The sequence below is a fragment of the Theropithecus gelada genome, chromosome X, assembly GCF_003255815.1.
Source record: "Theropithecus gelada isolate Dixy chromosome X, Tgel_1.0, whole genome shotgun sequence".
NCBI lineage: Eukaryota > Metazoa > Chordata > Mammalia > Primates > Cercopithecidae > Theropithecus > Theropithecus gelada.
Genome location: NC_037689.1, coordinates 85,538,102 through 85,564,332, shown reverse-complemented (window position 1 = coordinate 85,564,332; position 26,231 = coordinate 85,538,102). Strand labels below are relative to the sequence as shown.

Sequence of the window (26,231 nt, the reverse complement as noted above, 5' to 3'; positions counted from 1 at the left end):
TCTAAGAATCAAAAGACCAGGCCGGGTGTTGTGGCTCATGCCTGTAATCCCAGCACTTTGTGAGGCTGAGGCGGGTGGATCACTTGAGGCCAGGAGTTTAAGACTAGCCTGGGCAACACGGCGAAACTCCATCTTTACAAAAAATACAAATTAGCTGGGTGTGGTAGCATGTGCCTGTAGTCCCAACTACTCAGGAGTCTGAGGTAGGAGGATCACCTGAGCCTGGGAGGTTAAGGCTGCAGTGAGCCACGATCGCACCACTGCACTCTAGCCTGGGCAACAGAGTGAGGCCCTGTCTCAAAAAAAATAAAAAAAAAAAAAGAATCAGGCCAGCTGCGGTGGCTCACATCTGTAACCCCAGCACTTTGGGAGGCCAAGGTAGGCGGATCACCTGAGGTCAGGAGTTCGAAACCATCCTAGCCAACATGGTGAAACCCTGTTTCTACTAAAAACACAAAAATTAGCCAAGTATGGTGGCGGGTGCCTGTAATTCCAGCTACTCGGGAGGCTGAGGCAGGAGAATCGCTTGAACCCAGGAGGCAGAGGATGCTATGAGCTGAGATTGCGCCATTGCACTCTAGCCTGGGCAACAAAAGCCAAACTCCATCTCAAAAAAAAAAAAAAAATCAGTAGCCCTAGGTTCTGGTCCCACCTCCACATATAAAACTAGGCAAGTCATTTCCTTCTCAGCTTCATTTTTTGTATTTGTGAACTGAGCATGATTATACTTGCCTTGTCTAATGCAGTCTCTGATCGGTAAAGTGCCTTGGTTATAGTCTTTTTTCTTAAGAGTATGGGGTAGGGAACCTAGGTCTTCTGATTGTTTGTCCATTGGTCTTTAATTATAGGATGCCAGTATGTGGCTTAGTAGATGGGGAGGAGGGAAGGGTGATTTGTGGGATATGAAGTAAACAAAACTTAAAGTCTATGTAAAGAAGTGCATTCAGGATTAGGGGACAGGGAGGGCAGGTAGTGGGAGAGGAGAGGTAGGAAGGCTTAGGCAGGCAAAGAGATCCTTGATGTCTGAATTCCAGGAGGGAGAGAGGTAGATATTGGAATAAAGACAGAAAATATTACCTTTGCTTCTGTCTTTTCTTGTCTCGTAGGGGATTTGTGGGGCCCTTTGATCCTTTGTGTGACACTCGCATTGTAAGTACTTGCATTTTCTTTCTTTGTCCTTTGAGCTAGACTAGACTTTTTTGTGGATTTTCAAAATTGTGGGGGATTTTGATTGAATATTTAATTTAGGACTTGTATGACTTGTTGGACATGTTGCACTCCTTAGGTATTTAAGCCTCTAACGTCACTTTCCAAATCAATTTAAAAATGATGAAATTAGGCTCACCTTCCTTAACCAATGACATTTTAGTCTGTTTTAGCCATGTCTATTCAACAAATATTTATTTACTTATTTACTCTCTTGTTCCTCCCCGTTATTAAACTAAGTGCATTAAGGTTTAAGCACCCTTTGTTTGCAAACGTAATTCTCTGTAATCTTACTAAAAATATGAATGAGAATGAGAATAAATCAGAAGTAGTAGTGAAAAGCAAGATCGTGTTTCAGAGCATTGTACTTTTCCATACACGTTGTATGTAAAGGAAGAGGACAGAGGAAGGAGAGAAGGGTTACACTAGAGAGAGGAATATAACCATTGATAGAGTGGGAAAAAATACTGCCCTGGAATTCAGTTCGGAGTTCGCATTCTGACTCTACTGTCAGCTAGCTATGCGACTTCGGGCTACTAATAACCAATGTTTGTATAATTTTTCCCACTTTGCAGAAAACTTTGAAATACTTTCTCTTACTTTAGCCACATAGCAAGAATTAAAATTATTTTCTTTTCTTTTCTTTTTTTTTTTTTTTTTTGACAAATAAGCTCAGGTTCACAAAGGTTGAGGATTTAACCAAGATCACATAATCAGTGGTAGACCTGAGATTCAACCTCAGGTTTCCTCACTACCTACTCTGTACCTCTAGGGTTCATTACACATCTCTTCCCACCTAGTCACTCTGGGTCTCCTCTTCCATATCTGTAAAGGGAGATGGTTGAGGGTCCTGTCCAGGCTTAACCCTTTGTGGGTCTAAATTCACTAAGTTTCTTGCTGACTTCTCTAATTTTTTAAATTTAAATTGAGCATATATTAATTTAGGTAATAATGTTGAGTACTATTTCTTATGCTTTTAGTAACTATGTCAAGGGATGCAGCCTAATGCCTTGATGGAGGGGTTTATATTAGACATCCTGAGCATATATATATATATTTTTACTTTCGAAAGATTAACCTTATAGATTATGTAGTTTAACCCCACTTAGTTGCAGAGAAAACTGGAGTCCCAGGACATCAAGTGACATATCTAGTGACAGAATTAGGATCAGTATCTGGGTCTCTTGCTTTCCAGGCTAGTTAATATTCTTTCCATCATACCATGCTGAAGCAATAGGGATTCCAGGCAACAAGTGATGAGTGCTGGCCATTCTTTGCATCTGGTTGTCAGGACTCGGAATGGAATATGCATAGCATAGAATACAAAAGCCTGTGTGTACTGCCAGGTCGCATAGCAGGGCAAGAAAGACTTACAGTGTGACTTCTCTATACTGTTTAATAAGAAGAGGTTGTGAGCTTACAATTACTATTTTTCTTGGTAATAACACCAAGTCCAAATATTCAAAACAGTTTACATCTGTAAAATTCTTAGACAAAGAAAGAATAGTTAAGTGGTTGTTCAACTACTCAATTCCAAAGCAAAACCCTTTAGTAATAATCTGTATGTTTTGATGTTTTTAAAAACAACTAAAAAGGTTTATAGACCGTTTCCATTTTTGTTTATTATTTTTATTTTGTTTTGAGGCAGTCTCACTCGGTTACCCAGGCGGAGTCGGTGGTATGATTACAGCTCACTGTAGCCTCAACCTCCCAGGCTCAAGTGATTCTCCCAGCTCAGCCTTCCTAGTAGCTACAACTATAGGCGTGTACCACCACGGCCAGCTAATTTTTTTATTTTTTGTAGAGACGGGGGTTTCGTCATGTTGCCCAGGCTGGTCTCGAATTCCTGGCCTCAAGCCATCTGCCTGCCTTGGCCTCCCAAAGTGCTGAGATTACAGGCTGAGCCACCATACCTGGCCTATTTCCATTTTTAAATATCTCAATTGAAACCTTAACCCAAGAATTGCAAATTCAGATATGTCTAAAGGCTAGAGTAGTAACCTAAATGCATGTAGTAGTGATATGGTGACTGTAAGCCCTTTGCACTTATGTCAGCTACATTTAATTGTTGCAGTGTTGGAATGCAGGCTCAGTGTTAGAAAGTCTAATAGTTTTTTCAAGAAGATCTAGAAATTCATATTCTTATGTGAAATAAAATAATGTCAATTTAAATTCAAAATCATCTTAAATATTATATAAGCCCAAAACCTCATATCTGTGAGGTACATTTGACCCTTCAGTTTATAACCACTGCTTAAAAAAAAAGGTCTTCAGTAATTCAGCAAGGTCAAATGGAGCACCCCTTGTAGTCCTGAGGCATTTGGAATTTGCAGTAAGGGAGCCTTGCCAAATACTTGTGTCATTTTCCTTTTAGTACAACCTACATATTACAGATCTTCGGGTGAGGTTATAGCACAGCAATCTGATTCAAAGTTTGAGAACCCATGCCTTAACTGTGTTGCCCTAAGTAAAAGATTAAGCAATTCTTATGCTGTTTCCTTTTCTCAGAATGCTGCAAAGAGACTCTGTAGATAGTGAAAAAGATGGAGGGCCCCAGTTTGCAGAGGTGTTTGTCATTGTCTGGTTTGGTGCAGTTACCATCACCCTCAACTCAAAGCTTCTTGGAGGGAACATGTGAGTATTATTAAAATGCATTGTTTTTCCCCCTTGCCAGGTAGTATACCTTAGATTAAGGAAGACAGGCTAGTTAGATTTTTTTTTTTTTTTTTTTGAGACAGGGTCTCAGTCTGTCACCCAGGCTGGAGTGCATTGGTGTGATCATGACTTACTGCAGCCTCTGTCTCCCAGGCTCAGCGTCCCAAGTAGCTGGGATCCTCCTGCCCCAGCATCCTGAGTAGCTGGGACTACAGGCATGTGCTACTATGCCTGGCTAATTTAAAAAATTTTTTTTTTTGTAGAGGTGGGGTCCCACTGTATTGCCTAGGCTGGTTTTGAACTCCTGGGTTCAAGTGATCCTCCCACCTTGGCCTCCCAAAATCCTGGGATTAGAGGCATGAGTCACCATACCTGGCCTGATATTTTTTTAAAAAGAAAAATCGAACTAAATAAGGGCCAAAGAGAAGTGTTCTTAAAACCACTACTACTGGACAGAGATAACCTTGTTGAGTTAAATTGTCTTAAATTATCTGAGGTCCTTTAATAAGCTTCAGATGCCCTCTCCAGGCCCTGAAATCATAGGCAGACTTTTTTGTGTAAGAAGAGTATGTACATTTTGGGGGGCAAGTGGTCCATAGCTTTCAACAAATTCTCAAGTATAATAAAAATTCTCAAGTATATATAAACTAGAAAGGATTAAGAACCACCATCTTAGAGGTTCAGAGAAAGATATCTGTAGGAACTAGAGCAGATCATCTGGTGTTAGATGATTGACTTTTAAGGGATCTGAGAGGAGAGGAGGAAGAGTATAGGGAAAGAAAATTAAAGCATGTACTTAATTTTTTTTTTTTTTTTTTTTTTTTTTTTAGATGGAGTCTTGCTCTGTCACCCAGGCTGGAGTGCAGTGGCACGAGCTCAGCTCACTGCAACCTCCACCTCCCGGGTTCAAGCGATTTTCCTGCCTCAGCCTCCTGAGTAGCTGGGATTACAGGCACCCACCACAATGCCCGGCTAATTTTTTTGCATTTTTAGTAGAGATGGGGTTTCACCATGTTGGCCAGGCTGGTCTCAAACTCCTGACCTCAGGTGATCCACCCACCTTGGCCTCCCAAAGTGTTGGTATTACAGGCGTAAGCCACCACACCCAGCCAAAAGCATGTACTTAATAATTAATGTTAGGATGTAGATGTTATGTACCAAGAAGGAGGAAACAGTCCATTATATAGAGAAATCTGTGTAATAAGCTGTGTCATAACACCCATCAGCTGTATTTATGATCTTTATTAATGTATTTTGTTTTTAAGATCTTTTTTTCAGAGCCTCTGTGTACTGGGTTACTGTATACTTCCCTTGACAGTAGCAATGCTGATTTGCCGGCTGGTACTTTTGGCTGATCCAGGACCTGTAAACTTCATGGTTCGGCTTTTTGTGGTGATTGTAATGTTTGCCTGGTCTATAGTTGGTAAGTATATACTTATTTCCACAATAACAGAACAAACAAAAACATGATTTAAAGATGAAGACCAGATGAGGAGCAGTATAAGTCCAAAGTTAGATGTGAGTAATACGATTCTTGACAGTATTATCCATAGAACCCTCTTCCCTGAGTAGGCAATGATGGGGCTGCTGTCTATCTTATCTGAGTTGGATATCTGGACTTATAAGGTATGGAGAGTCACATCTTTTTTCTTTCTTAAAAAAAAAAAAAAAAGGTTGGGAGAGTGGATTACACTACATTTAGCCCAGTCCTGGTATATAAAAGGCATTAGGTGACTTGTGAAATGACTGGGATCTTTTCCTGACAAAGTAATTAAAATAAAAATCATAACATTTATGGATTGCTTATCAAAGGCCAGGCACCGTTTAAGAAATACTATTGTTAGTCCCATCTTATAGATGAAGAACAGTTACAGAGAAGTTCGGCAGCTTGCCCTAGGTTGCATTACTAGTGAGTAAGAGAGTCAAATTGCAAACCAGGCAGTCATGAACCTTTAAGAACTGTACTATACTGCCTTTCAGTGTAGATTGTAAGCATCATTATATAGCACTTTTCTGCTTCAGTAGAACATTTTGCTAAAGACTAGGAAGGGCCTATAGCAATGATAATGAATGCTATGTGCTCATTGTTTTTACATTCCTAAAGTTCTCTTAAGATTCCAGCTTAAATTTAGAAGTGTTCACTAGCTTCTGCTTTAATGGATAGATAGACTGCTTAATATTTTTAAGTGTAGTAACATCTCATTGCTCTGGAACATGGTTGAAAGCTAACAAGTAATCCAACAAAGGTCTGAGAGAGCCAGAATTGATATTCCAAAGACTGTATATTAAGCTTGGGTGCTTTTCCCATGGGGACAGTCCCTCATTCTCTCACTGAGAATCTCATAATTACCATACATGTAATTATACTTACTTAGTTATCCAGTATCCAGGCTCACAGGTGATCACGAAGTAGAATCATAGGAGAGAGCAACTTTAATTCAGCAAACATTAATCACAAACTATGTGTCAGGCATAATTTTAGGCATGGTCTTTGTCCTTGGAGTTCAAAATCTAACAGAGCAGCCCGACATGAAAGCACTTAAAGGCAATAGGTGTTCTAGGTGGGAGACGAAGATTTATACATGGTAACATGATTATTCAGGAAAGATTTCCCAGAGGTGTGATGATGATGATGATGATTAGTATTTGAGACGGAGTCTCACTCTGTCGCCCAGGCTGGAGTGCAGTGGCACTATCTTGGCTCACTGTAACCTCCACCTCCTGGGTTCAAGCAGTTCTCCTGCCTCAGCCTCCCGAGTAGCTGGGATTACAGCTGTGTGCCACCACACCTGATTAATTTTTGTGTTTTTAGTAGAGATGGGGTTTCACCATGTTGGCCAGGCTGTTCTCAAACTCCTGACTTCAGGTGATCCACCCGCCTTGGCCTCTCAAAGTACTGGGATTATAGACATGAGCCACCGTACCCAGCTGATTATTTTCATTTATTTATTTGGCTAAAAAATATATATATATATATGTTTTTATATTATTATTATACTTTAAGTTCTGGGACACATGTGCAGAACATGCAGGTTTGTTACATAGGTATACATGTGCCATGGTGGTTTGCTGCACCCATCAACCCATCATCTACATTTGGTATTTCTCCTAATGCTACCCCTCCCCTAGCCCCCCAACCCCCGACAGGCCCTGGTGTGTGACGTACCCCTCCCTGTGTCTATGTGTTCTCATTGTTCAACCCCCACTTATGAATGAGAACATGTGGTGTTTGGTTTCCTGTTCATGTGGTAGTTGGCTGAGAATGATGGTTTCCAGCTTCATACATGTCCCTGCAAAGGACATGAACTTATCCTTTTATATGGGTGCATAGTATTCCATGGTGTACATGTGCCATATTTTCTTTATCCAGTCTATCATTCATGGGCATTTGGGTTGGTTCCAAGTCTTTGCTATTGTGAACAGTACAGCAATAAATGTAGGTGTGCATGTGTCTGTATAGTATCACCCAGTAATGGGATTACTGGGTCAAATGGTATTTCTGGTTCTAGATCCTTGAGGAATCGCCACACTGTCTTCCACAATGCTTGAACTAATTTACAGTCCCACTAACAGTGTAAAAATGTTCCTATTTCTTCACATCCTCTCCAGCATCTGTTATTTCCTGAGTTTTTAATGATTGCCATTCTAACTGTCGTGAGATGGTATCTCATTGTGGTTTTGATTTGCATTTCTCTGATGACCAGTGATGATGAGCTTTCATGTTTGTTGACCACATAAATGTCTTCTTTTGAGAAGTATCTGTTCATATCCTTTGCCCACTTTTTGATGGGGTTGTTTGATTTTTGTCTTGTAAATTTGTTTAAGTTCTTTGTAGGTTCTGGATATTAGCCCTTTGTCAGATGGGTAGATTGCAAAAATTTTCTCCCATTCTGTAGGTTGCCTGTTCACTCTGATAATAGTTTCTTTTGCTGTGCAGAAGCTCTTTAGTTTAATTAGACCCCATTTGTCAATTTTGGCTTTTGTTGCCGTTGCTTTTGGTGTTTTAGTCATGAAGTCTTTGCCTATGCTTGTGTCCTGAATGGTACTATCTAGGTTTTCTTGTAGGGTTTTTATGGTTTTAGGTTTTACATTTAAGTCTTTTATCCATCTTGAGTTAATTTTTGTATAAGGTATAAGGAAAGGGTCTAGTTTCAGTTTTCTGCATATGGCTAGCCAGTTTTTCCAGCACCCTTTATTAAATAGGGAATCCTTTCCCCATTGCTTGTTTTTATCAGGCTTGTCAAAGATCAGATGGTTTTGGATGGGCGGCATTATTTCTGATGTCTCTGTTCTGTTCCATTGGTCTATATATCTGTTTCGGTACCAGTACTATGCTGTTTTGGTTACTACAGCCTTGTAGTATAGTTGGAGGTCAGATAGAGTGATGCCTCCAGCTTTGTTCTTTTTGCTTAGGATTGTCTTGGCTATATGGGCGCTTTTTTGGTTCCATATGAAATTTAAAGTAGTTTTTTCTACTTCTGTGAAGAAAGTCAATGGTAGCTTGACAGGGATAGGATTGAAACTGTAAACTACTTTGGGCAGTATGGCCATTTTCATGATATTGATTATTCCTATCCATGAACAAGGAAAGTTTTTCCATTTGTTTGTGTTCTGTCTTATTTCCTTGAGCAGTGGTTTGTAGTTCTCCTTGAAGAGGTCCTTCATATCCCTTGTAAGTTGTATTCCTAGGTATTTTATTCTCTTTGTAGCAATTGTGAATGGGAATTCACTCATGATTTGGCTAGCTGTTTGTCTATGATTGGTATATAGGAAGGCTTGTAATTTTTGCACATTGATTTTGTATCCTGAGACTTTGCTGAAGTTGCTTATCAGCTTAAGGAGATTATGGGCTGAGACGATGGGGTTTTCTAAATATACAATCATGTCATCTGCAAACAGAGACAATTTGACTTCCTCATTTCCTAATTGAATACCCTTTATTTCTTTCTCTTGCCTGATCGCCCTGGCCAGAACTTCCAACGCTACGTTGAATAGGAGTGGTGAGAGAGGGCATCCTTGTCTTGTGCTGGTTTTCAAAAGGGATGCTTCCAGCTTTTGCCCATTCAGTACGATATTGGCTATGGGTTTGTCATAAATAGCTCTTATTATTTTGAGATACGTTCCATCAATACCTAGTTTATTGAGAGTTTTTAGCATGGGTGTTGAATTTTATCAAAGGCCTTTTCTGCATCTATTGAGATAATCATGTGGTTTTTGTCATTGATTCTGTTTATATGATGAATTACGTTTATTGATTTGCATATGTTGAACCAGCCTTGCATCCCAGGAATTAAGCCGGGTTGATCTTGGTGGATAAGGTTTTCGATGTGCTGCAGGATTTGGTTTGCAAGTATTTTATTGAGGATTTTCACATCAATGTTCATCAAGGATATTGGCCTGAAATTTTCTTTTTTTGTTGTGTCTCTGCCAGGTTTTGGTATCAGGATGATGCTGGCCTCATAAAATGAGTTAGGGAGGAGTCCCTCTTCTTCTATTGTTTGGAATAGTTTCAGAAGGAATGGTACCAGCTCCTCTTTGTACCTCTGGTAGAATTTAGCTGTGAATCTGTCTGGTCCCGGGCTTTTTTTGGTTGGTAGGCTATTAATTACTGCCTCAATTTCAAAACTTGTTATTGGTCTATTCAGGGATTTGATGTCTTCCTGGTTTAGTCTTGGGAGGGAGTATGTGTCCAGGAATTTATCCATTTATTCTATATTTTCTAGTTTATTTGTGTAGAGGTGTTTATAGTATTCTCTGATGGTAGTTTGTATTTCTGTGGGGTTAGTATTATCTCCCATTTATCAGTTTTTATTGTGTCTATTTGATTCTTCTCTCTTTTCTTCTTTATTAGTCTGGCTAGTGGTCTATTTTGTTAATCTTTCCAAAAAAACAGTTCCTGTATTCACTGATTTTTTGAAGGGTTTTTCGTGTCTCTATCTTCTTCAGTTCTGCTCTGATCTTAGTTATTTCTTGTCTTCTGCTAGTTTTTGAATGTGTTTGCTCTTGCTTCTCTAGTTCTTTTAATTGTGATGTTAGGGTGTCAGTTTTAGATCTTTCTCACTTTGTCCTATGGGCATTTAGTGCTATAAATTTCCCTCTAAACACTGCTTTAGCTGTGTCCCAGAGATTCTGGTATGTTGTGTCTTTATTCTCATTGATTTCAAAAAACTTGTTTATTCCTGCCTTAACTTCGTTGTTTACCCAGTAGTCATTCAAGAGCAGGTCATTCAATTTCCATGTAGTTGTGTGGTTTTGAGTGAGTTTCTTAATCCTGAGTTCTAATTTGATTGCACTGTGGTCTGAGAGACTATGATTTCCATTCTTTTCATTCTGTTGTTATGATTTCCATTCTTTTGCATTTGTTGAGTATTTTACTTCCAATTATGTGGTCAATTTTAGAATAAGTGTGATGTGGTGCTGAGAAAAATGTATATTCTGTTGGTTTGGGGTGGAGAGATTGTTGATTTGGGGTGCATATTGGGTTGATTTGGGGTGTGTATTGTTGATTTGGGGTAGAGATTCTGTTGATTTGGGATAGATGCATGTTAGGTCCATTTGGTCCAGAGCTGAGTTCAAGTCCTGAATATCCTTGTTAATTTTCTGTCTTGTTGATCTGTCTAATATTGACAGTGCGTTGTTAAAGTCTCCCACTATTATTATGTGGGAGTATAAGTCTCTTTGTAGGTCTGTTTTCTTGTTTGTTTGTTTGTTTGTTTTTGTTTTTAATGTTAATTTTATTTATTTTTGTTTTGTTTTCTTTTTAATTGTACTTTAAGTTCTAGGGTACATAGGGTACATGTGCACAACGTGCAAGTTTGTTACATATGTATACATGTGCCATGTTGGTGTGCTGCATCCATTAACTCATCATTTACGTTAGATATATCTCCTAATGCTATCCCTCCCCCTCCCCCCTCCCCCCACCTCACAACAGGCTCCAGTGTATGATGTTCCCCTTCCTGTGTCCAAGTGTTCTCATTGTTCAGTTCCCACCTATGAGTGAGAACATGTGGTGTTTGGTTTTTTTGTCCTTGTGATAGTTTGCTGAGAATGATGGTTTCCAGCTTCATCCATGTCCCTACAAAGGGACTTTTGTAGGGCTCACCCTTTTTTATGGCTGCAAAGTATTCCATGGTATATATGTGCCACATTTTCTTCATCCAGTCTATCATTGATGGACATTTGGGTTGGTTCCAAGTCTTGGCTATTGTGAATAGTGCCACAATAAACATACGTGTGCATATGTCTTTATAGCAGCATGATTTATAATCCTTTGGGTATATACCCAGTAATGGGATGGCTAGGTCAAATGGTATTTCTAGTTGTAGATCCTGGAGGGATCGCCACACTGTCTTCCACAATGGTTGAACTAGTTTGCAGTCCCACCAACAGTGTAAAAGCGTTCCTATTTCTCCACATCCTCTCCAGCATCTGTTGTTTCCTGACTTTTTAATGATTGCCATTCTAATTGGTGTGAGATGGTATCTCATTATGGTTTTCATTTGCATTTCTCTGATGGCCAGTGATGATGAGCAGTTTTTCAAGTGTCTCTTGGCTGCAAAATGTCTTATTTTGAGAAGTGTCTGTTCATATCGTTAGCCCACTTTTTGATGGGGTGTTTTTTCCTTGTAAATTTGGTTGAGTTCTTTGTAGATTCTGGATATTAGCCCTTTGTCAGATGAGTAGATTGCAAACATTTTCTCCCATTCTATAGGTTGCCTGCTCACTGTGATGGTAGTTTCTTTTGCTGTGCAGAAGCTCTTTAGTTTAATTAGATCCCATTTGTCAATTTTGGCTTTTGTTGCCATTGCTTTTGGTGTTTTAGACATGAAGTCCTTACCCATGCCTATGTCCTGAATGGTATTGTCTAGGTTTTCTTCTAGGGTTTTTATGGTTTTAGGTCTAACATTTAAGTCTTTAATCCATCTTGAATTAATTTTTGTATAAGGCATGAGGAAGGGATCCAGTTTCAGCTTTCTCCATATGGCTAGCCAGTTTTCCCAGCACCCTTTATTAAATAGGGAATCCTTTCCCCATTTCTTGTTTTTGTCAGGTTTGTCAAAGATCAGATGGTTGGAGATGTGTGGTATTATTTCTGAGGGCTCTGTTCTGTGCCATTGGTCTATAGCTCTGTTTTGGTACCAGTACCATGCTGTTTTGTTTACTGTAGCATTGTAGTATAGTTTGAAGTCAGGTCGTGTGATGCCTCCAGCTTTGTTCTTTTGGCTTAGGATTGTCTTGGCAATGTGGGCTCTTTTTTGGTTCCATATGAACTTTAGAGTGTTTTTTTTCCAATTCTGTGAAGAAAATCATTGGTAGCTTGATGGGGATGGCATTGAATCTCTAAATTACCTTGGGCAGTATGGCCATTTTCACGATATTGATTCTTCCTATCCATGAGCGTGGAATGTTCTTCTATTTGTTTGTGTCCTCTTTCATTTCATTGAGCAGTGGTTTGTAGTTCTCCTTGAAGAGATTCTTAACATCCCTTGTAAGTTGGATTCCTAGGTATTTTATTCTCTTTGTGAGCAGTTGTGAATGGGAGTTCACTCATGATTTGGCTCTGTTTGTCTGTTATTGGTGTATAGGAATGCTTGTGATTTTTGCACATTGATTTTGTATCCTGAGACTTTGCTGAAGTTGCTTATCAGCTTAAGGAGATTTTGGACTGAGACAATGGGGTTTTCTAAATATACAATCATGTCATCTGCAAACAGGGACAATTTGACTTCCTCTTTTCCTAATTGAATACCCTTTATTTCTTTCTCCTGCCTGATTGCCCTTGTCAGACCTTGCAACACTATGTTGAATAGGAGTGGTGAGAGAGGGCATCCTTGTCTTGTGCCAGTTTTCAAAGCGAATGCTTCCAGTTTTTGGCCATTCAGTATGATATTGACTGTGGATTTGTCATAAATAGCTCTTATTATTTTGAGATATGTTCCATCAATACCTAGTTTATTGAGAGTTTTTAGCATGAAGGGCTGTTGCATTTTGTTGAAGGCCTTTTCTGCATCTATTGAGATAATCATGTGGTTTTTGTCTTTGGTTCTGTTTATATGCTGGATTGTGTATATTGATTTGCATGTGTTGAACCAGCCTTGCATCCCAGAGATGAAGCCTACTTGATCATGATAGATAAACTTTTTGATGTGCTGCTGGATTTCGTTTGCCAGTATTTTATTGAGGATTTTTGCATCTATGTTTGTCAGGGATATTGGTCTAAAATTCTCTTTTTTTGTTGTCTCTCTGCCAGGTTTTGGTATCAGGATGATGTTGGCCTCATAAAATGAGTTAGGGAGGATTCCCTCTTTTTCTATTCATTGGAATAGTTTCAGAAGGAATGGTACCAGCTCCTCCTTGTACCTCTGGTAGAATTTGGCTGTGAATCCATCTGGTCCTGGTCTTTTTTTGGTTGGTAGGCTACTGATTATTGCCTCAATTTCAGAACCTGTTACTGGTCTATTCAGGGATTTTATGTCTTCCTGGTTTAGTCTTGGGAGGGAGTATGTGTCCAGGAATTTATCCATTTATTCTAGATTTTCTAGTTTATTTGTGTATAGGTGTTTATAGTATTCTCTGATGGTAGTTTGTAGTTCTGTGGGGTTGGTGGTGATATCCCCTTTATCAGTTTTTATTGTGGCTATTTGATTCTTCTCTCTTTTCTTCTTTATTAGTCTTGCTATCAGTCTATCAATTCTGTTGATCTTTTCAAAAAACCAGCTCCTGGATTCGTTGATTTTTTTGAAGGTTTTTTTTGTGTCTCTGTCTCCTTCAGTTCTGCTCTGATCTTAGTTATTTCTTGCCTTCTGCTAGCTTTTGAATGTGTTTGCTCTTGCTTCTCTAGTTCTTTTAATTGTGATGTTAGGGTGTCAATTTTAGATATTTCCTGCTTTCTCTTGTGGGCATTTAGTGCTATAAATTTCCCTCTACACACTGCTTTAAATGTGTCCCAGAGATTCTGGTATGTTGTGTCTTTGTTCTCATTGGTTTCAAAGAACATCTTTATTTCTGCCTTCATTTTGTTATGTACCCAGTAGTCATTCAGGAGCAGGTTTTTCAGTTTCCAAGTAGTTGATCGGTTTTGAGTGAGTTTCTTAATTGAGTTCTATTTTGATTGCACTGTGGTCTGAGAGACAGTTTGTTATAATTTCTGTTCTTGTACATTTGCTGAGGAGTGCTTTACTTCCAACTATGTGGTCAATTTTGGAATAAGTGTGATGTGGTGCTGAGAAGAATGTATATTCTGTTGATTTGGGGTGGAGAGTTCTGTAGATGTCTATTAGGTCTGCTTGCTGAAGAGCTGAGTTCAATTCCTGGATATCCTTGTTTACTTTCTGTCTCATTGATCTGTCTAATGTTGACAGTGGGATGTTAAAGTCTCCCGTTATTATTGTGTGGTGCCTACGTCTCTTTGTAGGTCTCTAAGGACTTGCGTTATTAATCTGGGTGCTCCTGTATTGGGTGCATATATATTTAGCATAGTTAGCTCTTCTTGTTGAATTGATACCTTTACCATTATGTAATGGCCTTCTTTGTTTCTTTTGATCTTTGTTGGTTTAAAGTCTGTTTTATCAGAGACTAGTATTGCAACCCCTGCCTTTTTTTTTTTTTTTTTTTTTTTTTTGCTTTCCATTTGTTTGATAAATATTCCTCCATTACTTTATTTTGAGCCTATATGTGTCTTTGCCTATGATATGGGTCTCCTGAATACAGCACACGGATGGGTCTTGACTCTTTATCCAATTTGCCAGTCTGTGTCTTTTAATTGGGGCATTTAGCCCATTTACATTTAAGGTTAATATTGTTATGTGTGAATTTGATCCTGTCATTATGATGCTACCTGGTTATTTTGCCCATTAGTTGATGCCATTTCTTCATAGTGTCAATAGTCTTTACAATTTGATATGTTTTTGCAGTGACTGATACCGGTTTTTCCTTTCCATGTTTAGTGCTTCCTTTAGGAGCTCTTGTAAGGCAGGGCTGGTGGTGACAAAGTCTCTCAGAATTTGCTTGTCTGTAAAGGATTATATTTGTCCTTCACTTATGAAGCTTAGTTTTGCTGGATATGAAATTCTGGGTTGAAAATTCTTTTCTTTAAAAATATTGAATATTGGCCCCCACTCTCTTCTTATAGGGTTTCTGCTGAAAGATCTGCTGTTAGTCTGATGGACTTCCCTTTGTGAGTAACCTGACCTTTCTCTCTGGCTGCCCTTAACATTTTTTCCTTCACTTCAACCTTGCTGAATGTGACAATTATGTGTCTTGGGGTTGCTCTTCTTGAGGAGTATCTTTGTGGTGTTCTCTGTGTTTCCTGAATTTGAATGTTGGCCTGCCTTGCTAGGTTGGGGAAGTTCTCCTGGATAATATCCTGAAGAGTGTTTTCCAAGTTGGTTACATTCTCCCCGTCACTTTCAGGTACACCAATCAAAGGTAGGTTTGGTCTTTTCACATAGTCCCATATTTCTTGGAGGCTTTGTTCATTCTTCTTCATTCTTTTTTCTCTAATCTTGTCTTCCCGCTTTATTTCATTCAGTTGATCTTCAATATCTGATGTTTTTTCTTCTGCCTGATTGATTCAGTTATTGACACTTGCGTATGCTTCACATAGTTCTCGTGCTGTGTTTTTGAGCTCCATCAGGTCATTTATGTTCTCTAAACTGGTTATTCTAGTTAGCAATTTCTGTAATCTTTTTTCAAGGTTCTTAGCTTCCTTGCATTGCGTTAGAACATGCTCCTTTAGCTCAGAGGAGTTTGTTATTACCCACCTTCTGAAGTCTACTTCTGTCAGTTTGTCAAACTCATTCTCCATCCAGTTTTGTTCCCTTGCTGGCAAGGAGTTGTGATCCTTTGGAGGAGAAGAGACATTCTAGTTTTTGGAATTTTCGGCCTTTTTGTGTTGGTTTTTCCTCCTCATCGTGGATTTATCTACCTTTGATCTTTGATGTTGGTGACCTTCGGGTGAGGTTTCTGTGTGGACGTCCTTTTTTTTGATGTTGATGCTATTCCTTTCTGTTTGTTTTCCTTCTAACAGTCAGGCCCCTCTGCTGCAGGTCTGCTTGAGTTTACTGGAGGTCCACTCCAGACCCTGTTTGCCTGGGTATCACCAGCAGAGGCTGCAGAACAGCCAAGATTGCTGCCTGCTCCTTCCTCTGGAAGCTTCGTCTCAGAGGGGCACCTGCCAGATGCCAGCCAGAGCTCTCCTCTGTGAGGTTTTTGTGGACCCCTGCTGGGAGGTGTCTCCCAGTCAGGAGGCATGGGGGTCAGGGACCCACTTGAGGAAGCAGTCTGTCCTTTAGCAGAGTTCAAGCACTGTGCTAGGAGATCCACTGCTCTCTTCAGAGCTGGCAGGCAGGAATGTTTAAGTCGCTGAAGCTGTGCTTACAGCTGCCCCATCGCCCAGGTGCTCTGTCCCAGGAAGATGGGAGTTTTATCTATAAGCCCCTGACTGGGGCTGCTGCCTTTCTTTCAGAGATGCTCTGTCCCAGGAAGATGGAAGTTTTATCTATAAGCCCCTGATTGGGGCTGCTGCCTTTCTTTCAGAGATGCCTTGCCCAGAGAGGAGGAATCTAGAAAGGCAGTCTGGCTACAGCAGCTTTGCTGAACTGTGGTGGGCTCCGGCCAGTTCGAACTTCCCTGTGGCTTTCTTTACACTGTGAGGGGAAAATCGCCTACTCAAGCCTCAGTAATGGTGGTCTCCCCTCCTCCCACCAAGCTCTAGCGTCCTAGGTCCACTTCAGACTGCTGTGCTGGCAGTGAGAATTTCAAGCCAGTGGGTCTTAGCTTGCTGGGCTCTGTGGGGGTGGGATCCGTTGAGTTCTACCACTTGGCTTCCTGGCTGCAACTCCCTTTCCAAGGGAGTGAATGCTTCTCTCTCACTGGTGTTCCAGACGCCACTGGGGTATGAAAAGAAACTCCTGCAGCTAGCTTGGTGTCTGCCCAAATGGCCGCCCAGTTTTGTGCTTGAAATCTAGGGCCCTGGTGGCGTCGGCACCCGAGGGAGTCTCCTGGTGTGCGGGTTGTGAAGACAGTGATGAAAGTATAGTATCTGGGCTGAAATGCACCGTTCCTCATGGCACAGTCCCTCATGGCTTCCCTTGGCTAGGGTAAGGAGTTCCCCGACCCCTTGTGCTTCCCGGGTGAGGCAACGCCCCACCCTGCTTCAGCTCACCCTCCATGGGCTGCACCCACTGTCTTACCAGTCCCAGTGAGATGAGCCGGGTACCTCTGTTGGAAATGCACAAATCACCGCCTTCTGCGTTTATCTCACTGGGAGCTGCAGACCAGAGCTGTTCCTATTTGGCCATCTTGCCAGCCACCTCCTATTGTTTTTTTGTTTTTTTTTTTAAAGAGATGGGGTTTCACTCTGTCATTCAGTCTGGAGTGGAGTGGTACAACCGTAACATACTGCAGCCTTGAACTCCTGGCTTCAATCAGTTCTCCCACCTCAGCCTCCTGAGTAGCTGAGATTACAGGCATAAGCCATAGCACCCAGTGAGATGAATGATTCTTTATTTTGTTTTTTTGTTTTGTTTTGTTTTTTGAGACTGGACCTTGCTCTGTCACCCAGGCTGGAGTGCAGTGGCACCATCTTGGCTCACTGCAACCTCCGCCTCTCGAGTTCAAGCAATTCTTCTGCCTCAGCCTCCCGAGTAGCTGGGATTATGGGTGCCCGCCACCACACCTGGCAAATTTTTGTATTTTTATTAGAGATGGGGTTTCACCATGTTGGCTAAGCTGGTCTCGAACTCCTGACCTCTGGTGATCCACCTGCCTTGGCCTCCCAAAGTGCTGGAATTACAGGCATGAGCCACTGCACCTGGTCAGAAGGGTGATGCTTGATTAGTAAAATGATGAGTAGGTTTTTCTTAGATGGACAAGAGAAGGATGGCATTTAAAACAGCTGATAATTTCAGAAGAACAGCTCAAAAAGCACAGCAGCACGAGGCCATTTACCATAGGAGCAAATAACCTTACACATCTTTGTAAGCCTTTTCAGTATAGTTCAATAACTTTTCCAGAAAAGGGTAAAAAACTCCTTTTAGAAAGATTTCCATCCAAAATGGTTTAGTACTTGAAATAAAAAGCCCTTGGCTCTCTGAAAAACTGTGTTGCAGAATGCCTTTATCTCTGAGGATCACCAGTATACTATTAGTGTAATTCTATGTTCCAAATGATGCCAAGCTCATGAATGTTTAGTAAATGTTAGTAGTTGTGACAATATTACTGTATTAAACATTCCTTTTTGTTTTGTCTTGTTTTGTTTAGCCTCCACAGCTTTCCTTGCTGATAGCCAGCCTCCAAACCGCAGAGCCCTAGCTGTTTATCCTGTTTTCCTGTTTTACTTTGTCATCAGTTGGATGATTCTCACCTTTACTCCTCAGTAAATCAGGAATGGGAAATTAAAAACCAGTGAATTGAAAGCACATCTGAAAGATGCAAGTCACCATGGAGCTTTGTCTCTGGCCCTATTTTGTCTAATTTTGGAGGTATTTGGTAACTGAGTAGGTGAGAAGATTAAAAGGGAGCCATATAGCAGTGTCACCACTTATGTGAGGAACTGATGTTTGAAAGGCTGTTCTTTTCTCTCTTAATGTCATTTCTTTAAAAATACATGTGCATACTACACACAGTATATAATGCCTCCTTAAGGCATCATGGAGTCACCGTGGTCCATTTGAGTGACAACTAGTGACTTGGGAAGCACATGGATACATCTTACAAGTTGAATAGAGTTGATAACTATTTTCAGTTTTGAGAATACCAGTTCAGGTGCAGCTCTTAAACACATTGCCTTATGACTATTAGAATATGCCTCTCTCTTCGTAAATAAAAATAAATGGTCTATATCCATTTTCTTTTATTTCTCTCTCTTAAGCTTAAAAAGGCAATGAGAGAGGCTAGGAGGGGGTTCATACATGGAGAATGAGAAAACATGCATTAACCAATATTCAGATTTTGATCAGAGGAAATTCTACACTTGTTGCTAAAAGAAAAAAACAGCAAAGGGCCTCTAAAGAATCAGCCTCTTTGGTCCCTTTGTGCAGTCACCTTTTTGCCGTGTTTACCAGCATCTAGGTTGGCACTCTAGTCTTAATCTTGCGCCTTAGCTTTGAATATGCAGTCTAAAATGTTAGTAGTCAACATGTAATTTTCCTTTGACTGAAATTGTGAATGTTCCAATGCTGGAACTTATCCAAAAAGAAGACCTCAGAAACTGAGATTGGTAGATCTCTAGTGCATATTATCATGTGGGCACCTTCTCTTAGGGTGGAATGAGGCAGTTTGGATGCAGTATAGTTAAAAGGAGCTCTTTAATATTCTCTGTAGTCTGGCCTCTTAACTAGAAAGTAAAGCTAAATCAGAAGTCTGCGTTTAACCATGTGAACAGGGAGGGATTTAGTGTTCTGATGGCTGATTAATAGGACAGCTAGATACTTAGAGCATGACGTGGGATGGGATGAGTTTACAACTGCTGCCTTTTCATAGTGGGCTTAGCAGGTTTCTCATTAGATGTGTTTTTTGGGTTGGGGAATAGCAATTTTTTTGTCTTGATTTTAGACTTTATCAAGCTAATTAGCTCCCCTTTAGACAAGTACATTTTGCACATGTGTACCTACTTGTACTCTCAGCTATTTATGCACACAGGTGTGAACGTTTTTCAGGGAGCAGAGCATCTGGGACAGGCTGATTCTGATCTAAACAGGGCTCCTTTAAGGCAATATGAACTGTTGCCTTCTATAAATTGCACATTGAGGAACTCTAATAGACAAAGATTAGGTGTCAGGCAGAAAACACTCATTGTAAATATACTATTAGTTGATAAACATAGGACTTTCTTATTCCCCAATTTTTCTTTATCATATAATTTAAATATTTATTCATTTTGTATTTAAAGACTACCTACACATAGATATATTACTCCAAAATCCTATTTTCTTCATCCCCACATTAACCAAGTGAACACAGGGCCAAATGGGTTCTTGGAATGATAACAACAAAGCATTGCAAAGTGGGTCCCTTGGTTCCAGCCTTGTCCAGAGTTTTTGCTTATATATTTCTATTCATTACAGTTTACCTTTTAAATTGTAAAATAAACCTTTGTGTGGACAGAGCCAATGTTTCAATCTTGAATTAGTAAAGAAAATACTTTGGAACTGATCCTCATTTTGAAATTGGTTCTAAATTATTATCCATTTCCAATGTCTGAAATTCTCTTACTTCCCGCTAAAACTCTCTCTCTGCCCAAGTTGTTTTGTAATCTGTCTCAATGACTATAATGTAAAATTAAAGAAGTAACCATGCTTCTCAAGGGGGAATTAAAAGTGTTTATTGAATTTTACTCGGGCTAATTGTTTGGTCAGAAATTCCTAAGGCCACAACTTTGGGGGGGTTCATGTAGATGTACGTGGTAGGTGGGTTATACATATCAGGACTTAAGACAGCTTGTTCTAGGTATTGATCTTTGCTCTTGGGTGACTTAGGGAATGATTTTACTTGATTTAACCCTTTTTCTGTTTGCCCTGAGAATACTCGCCAGTGGCGCATGTAGTTGTAGCATTTACCCCAAGATAACTTTGCCACGAAATATTTCGCTTTTATTATTTTCACATCATTCTGGTACATTGACTTTGCAAACAAAAGACATTGTTCTATTTATAGCATTCTTTTTTTTTTTTAATAGCGGTATTTCTATTTACAAAATATAGTAATTCTTGATCACTGAAAATGTCAAATCCTAGAAAACGTAGCATGCCTATACATGATGTTTACATCATTCTCGAATAGTTGTTGGCTGAAGATTCATTTGATGAATCCACTTTTCTTGAAATAGACAGTTCTGATGTTCTGTTTGGAAATAACTCAGTTTTTATATTTTTTTCACTTTGAAAATCAGATTTGCTTCAGCCTCAAAGAGCATGTTTATGTAAATTAGCGCTGGCAGTTTTTTTTTTTTTTTTCTAAACAAGAAAAGGGTTAAATGAAGGTTGATAAAATGGATGTTCAATTGTCTTTCTGAAAGTGAGTGGCTTGAAGGGATGAATAAACGTTTTCTTAATATATTCAAAAAAGTACATTGCTTTCTGTGATGGAAGTTAAGACCTAAATGTCTGGAAGTTGTAACCCTCAACACAGCTTTTCCTAATTTGCTGCAAAGGCACATAGCTGATTATAGAAGTGAAGACAGCAAGGACAGGGGACTCCAACAAAGGAAACCCTGTTGCAGGAATTGGGAACTTTCATGCTTCAGATGAAATTCAGGCATGTGAGCATCACTGCAGAATGTGGCGCATCATTGCCATCATGAATAATCACTTGCTGCTCCTACTTCTGAGACCAAGACTCTGTTGTCATATTCTTTAGCAATAGGACGGGTAAAGACTGGATTTAATAGCTGTTCAGAGTATAAAAACTCAATTGATGCCAACATATTTGAATGTGTGGTATAGTCTTAAAAGTCAACCGTTAATCATTTAGTCTTTTGCCTCTGAAGAGATTTATTACATGAGTTGATTTTGATCTTTTCATTGTGGTGGGATTTTCCTGTTGTTGGGCAAGGTGAGGTCACAGGACATGGGACTAGTAAGCATTTTACTGTTTGCTATATTTGTCTTTTTATAAACAGTATCTCCCAAAATGTGATTAGAAGGCTAGCAAGCCTGTATTTAGACATTTAATTGTGTACTTTATATAATGTAACTACTAACAGTATTTGGACTGCCTGTTCATTCCTGGAGACAAAAATGAAAATCCGTCAGTTCAAGTTCTTGGGTAACATCAAGTCATTAGAATTTATCTAAAGCTTGTCATGATTTGATAAGATATCCATTGCATGCAGCTGTTTTAGCGCAGTGCAAAACACTGAAATTGTGATTCTTAGACTGTTTCTGAGACATTTGGATGGAAATAAATGTATAAATGTTAATTGATGTATATAAATTAGAAACACTTTTCTAGATTCTGTAGGCTTTTATTAAAAATAGAGAATTTCTTGGGGTTTACTTAGGCCACAGAATGGCCAAATAATAATGACAATGATATTACTAATAATAATAGCTAACCTTTATTTGGCACTTACTGTGTGCCAGGCACTATTCTATTTTTTTAAGAATTTTTAAAATAACAGCTTTATTGAGATACACTTTACCATGAAATTCACCTTTTTTTTTTTTATTTTTATTTTTCTGAGACAAGGACTCACCCTGTCACCCAGGCTGGAGTGCAGTGGAGCAATCATGGCACATTGTAGCCTCGACCTCCCTGGGCTCAAGCAATCCTCCCACCTCAGTGTCCCGAGTAGTTGGTACTACAGGCATGAGTCACTACACCTAATTGGCTAATTTTTGTAGTTTTTGTAGAGATAGGGTTTTGCCATGTTGCCCAGGCTGGTCTTGAATTCCTGGACTCAGGCAATCTGCCTGCTTTGGCCTCCCAAAACACTGGGATTACAGGCGTGAGCCACCATGCCTGGCTGAAATTCACCTTTTAAGATGTACAATTCAGTGATTTTTAGTATATTCACACACAAAATTGCATAACTATCACTACCATCTAATTTTAGATCATTTCGTAACTTCGCCAAGAAACCCCAGGTCTGTCGACAGTCAGTTGCATTCTCCCTTCATCCCAGCTCCTGGCAACCACCAATCTGCTTTCTGTCTCTATTGATTTGGCCAGACACTATTCTTCCGTGCTTCCCATGCATCTCCTGTAATCCCAGTGCTACAATTCTCATTTTTTGTGGAAAATTGAGGCACTGAGAGGTTAAGTAAATTGTCCACGGTCACACAGTAATTTGATTTACAACAGTAATAACACATTAGATGAGAACATAGTAGGACACAATTTTGAATTCCATTTTTATGTACCTGAAATGAATATACCCCTCCCCCAAGGTATTTTCCCTATTGTTAGCCTTTGTACCCTAGAACTGACTGGATGTAGATAACATTTGTTTTCGGAGTAATGGAACACTGTATCAGCAGCATCTGAGAACATAAGAACAGTTGGACATTGGAAGGAGTTAGGTTTGTTGCCCTCATCCCTCCTTGAACCTCTTTTCTCTCCCGTTTCCACGACCACCACACACATATATACCCCTTTTTCTCACTCTTAAGAATCAATTTCTGCCTCTTTTTAATTCTCCCAGAGGGATGGTTAATGCATCACAGTTTAACTTGTCTATTCAGGTATTAATAGTCAAGGGATGCATCTGGTTGCTTATAGTACCAGTTATATTCCTAGGACCTTAGAGAACGGTAGTGTGAGAATAGAATGCCTTTCTATTTGGGTTAAACTACGTGGGAGGAAAAAGTAACAGAGTAAAGGCTTTGCCTTAATGAAGTCAAGTGTTCTGCCTGGTGGGAAGTGGCCACACGCTGCGCTGGGCTGCGCTGCTCTTGTTTACTCTGTTCTCTCAGAGCCTTTGTACTTTGCCATCACTGCTGGTAATTTCTTGGTCCTTTTCGATACTCCATTTTAATCTTGATTTTTTTCTATAAATAATAAATCTATGAAAAATCTGTAAAAAGATTTGTGACTATTAAATGTGCAAATAAAAACATTGGAAAAAGAATTTGTGTGTGCCTATTCTTGTACTGAAGGCACAGAGATTTGCTACATCTGATTTCAGATATATTGCCATCTGACAATATTGAATGCTTTGTAAATTGGGCAGGGAGCAAGTAAGAAAGGGAAGTCACATTGAGCAAATGCTGTATACCATGCCAGGCACTTTATTAGTTGCTTTACAAACAGTATCTCCTCTGATGACAGCAGCCTTTTGAGATCAGAGGCATTATCCTTAAAGTTGGATCTGGCTGGGCTTCGAGGCTCACACCTGTAATCCCAGTGCTTTGGGAGCCTGAGGAGGCAGGATCTCTTGAGCCTAGGAGTTCACGACCAGCCTGGGCAACATAGGGAGACTCTGTTTCTTTAAAAAAACAAAAAACCAAAAATTAGCCAGACTCGGTGGTGTGTGCCTGTAGTCCCAGCTACTCGGGAGGCTGAGGCAGGAAGATTGCTTGAGCTCAGGAGTTGGAGGATGCTGTGAGGTACGATGGTGCCACTCCAGCCTGGGTGGCAGGCTGAGACCCTGTGTCAAGATAGATAAATAAATAAAAATTTAAAACAGTTGAGAGATCTGGGACTCAGGTTAAATTGCCCAGAGTCACATAGTGAATGGTACAACCAGAATTCAAACACAGGTTTTATGACTGCAAAGCCTGTTTTTTATTTATTTTTATTTATTTTTTTTTTGAGGGGGGAGGGTTTTCTATATTGGTTCTTTGCTAAATTAAAACCATACCTACCCACTTAAATGAAGCTAAGCTAGGCCAAGCAGGCAATTTAGGCGCTTGGTAAGAAAAACTGGGTTTTCAGCTTTCTGCTGGGGACTATACCTGTTCCTGCTCTTGACTTATAAACTACTTGGATAAACAAAATTCCACATTGCCCTACACACATAATAGTTGAAAAATGTCATGGCTTTTATTTTTGGTACCAAATAAAATAGCAGAGTGATCAGTAAAAACAAGAAGTCTGTCCAGCACTTTGGGAGGCCGAGACGGGCGGATCACGAGGTCAGGAGATCGAGACCATCCTGGCTAACATGGTGAAACCCTGTCTCTACTAAAAAAAATACAAAAAACTAGCCGGGCGAGGTGGCGGGCGCCTGTAGTCCCAGCTACTCGGGAGGCTGAGGCAGGAGAATGGCGTAAACCCGGGAGGCGGAGCTTGCAGTGAGCTGAGATCCGGCCACTGCACTCCAGCCTGGGCGACAGAGCAAGACTCCGTCTCAAAAAAAAAAAAAAAAAAAAAAAGTCTGTGAAGTATTGAGAGAATTTGTATCATCCAAGAGTAGAAGAGGAAGGGCATTCCCAATGGTAGAGAATACTTACGAGCAAAGATAAGAGGGAACAAGCAGGTCTGTCTGTACAGCTGTTCACGTGCACATGTGAGAGTGTGGCACCTTGTTCTGTACATAATCACAATGCATTGTGACACTTCATTTTCCTAGCTGCCTTTATTTTATGTCACTGCGAAGTAGATAAAGCTGATTATCTTTTTTTTTTTTTTTTTNAAGATGAGACCAAATTATTGAGAGTAGGTATTGAAAACCAGGGAATTGTGAAGTTAGGTCTTACTGTGGTGGGAAATAGGGTGACTTCAAGGGGAATATCTTGATGAAAGTGACCTCAAAGGAATAAATGGGGACATAGTGGGAAATTGGATTTGGAGGAGGGTAGAGGGAAGAAAAGAGTGTGAATATATTTCTAAGCTGTAAGTCTGAAGTCGGGAAGAATGGTGGGCTAACAGTTGTGGAGGCACTGACTTTGGCTGTCACAGTGGTGATATTCTACAAACCATTGAAAATTGGCGCCTGGAGGGTAGTATTATAGAAGTCATTGCTATAAATGTAAATTTGAGCTTACAGATGTGATGAATATTGAGAGAACACTGTCCAGGCACAGTCTTGATGACAACCACAGTGCTGGGTGATAGGCTTATGAAAAGGAGCCAGAAAGATGAGGAGGAGGAAGTTACGAAGCTAACACTTACCTGCCATGGATTTTCACATTGCTGTCTTCATCTAACACTAACCCTGTGAGATCATTCCCTCCATTTTTCAGAAGAGGAAGAAGTTTGGATTAAATACCTTGCCCACAGTAAGTGGCAGAGGTGGAATGTGAACATAGGTCTGTATGAACTCCAAAGCCTTGGTGCTTTCTGCTGTGCTGTCACCACCATGCCCGATTAATTTTTGTATTTTTTGTAGAGATGGGGTTTCGCCATGTTGCCCTTGCCAGTCTTGAACTCCTGAGCTCAAGCAATCCACCCACCTCAGCCTCCCAAAGTGCTGGGATTACAGGCGTGAGACACCATACAGCCAAATATTTTATTTATTTATTTATTTAAATAAAAACACGGAAGTGTTGACGAATGTGTGTGTCATCCTTCTGCAGGGGCCATGCTAATGTTCTCCCCATTGTTCCGATTTTAGTATATATGCTGCATAAGTAAGCACTTATGATAGGTAGGTGCTTGATAGGTAGGAGATGGAGGCTCCTAGTCTTTGTTCCTTATTTGTAGATTCAGATCAGGCACAGAACATTAGAGATTAAAAGAACGTGAGCGATAATTGGTTCACTTTGCTTATTTTACCAATGAAAAACTGAGGCTCAGAGAGGGAAAGTCATTTAGCCAACGTTGTTGGAAGGAACCAGACTAAAACTTAGTTTTTTCATTTCTGGTTTGCTGCTCTTTCTACTACCTGAGAGTACAGTAGCTAAAAGGATGATAACCTAATGCAGGTTAAACAAACAAACAAACAAAACACAAATTCACAATTCTTTTTTGTTTTTGAGATGGAG

At 40.0% G+C, this 26,231-nt stretch overlaps 1 protein-coding gene and 1 non-coding gene across 4 annotated transcripts in view; one reads left to right on the top strand and one right to left on the bottom strand.

Moving 5' to 3' along the window:
- The window catches only part of YIPF6 (Yip1 domain family member 6), a 43,068-nt gene extending 19,637 nt beyond the window's left edge, over window positions 1–23,431 (top strand). For all 3 annotated transcript variants that reach the window (XM_025372719.1, XM_025372717.1, XM_025372718.1), the window contains 4 exons: window positions 1,107–1,149; window positions 3,715–3,840; window positions 5,127–5,284; window positions 18,127–23,431. In XM_025372719.1, the coding sequence (XP_025228504.1) occupies window positions 1,107–1,149; window positions 3,715–3,840; window positions 5,127–5,284; window positions 18,127–18,245 (446 nt within the window). In that variant the 3' untranslated portion in view covers window positions 18,246–23,431. The remainder of the gene's footprint in view (window positions 1–1,106; window positions 1,150–3,714; window positions 3,841–5,126; window positions 5,285–18,126) is intronic.
- Window positions 23,432–25,778: 2,347 nt separating this feature from the next.
- Window positions 25,779–25,885, bottom strand: LOC112616679. Its single transcript, XR_003117717.1, has one exon. It is a non-coding gene; the product is annotated as a U6 spliceosomal RNA (small nuclear RNA).
- Between the last annotated feature and the right edge of the window lie 346 nt (window positions 25,886–26,231).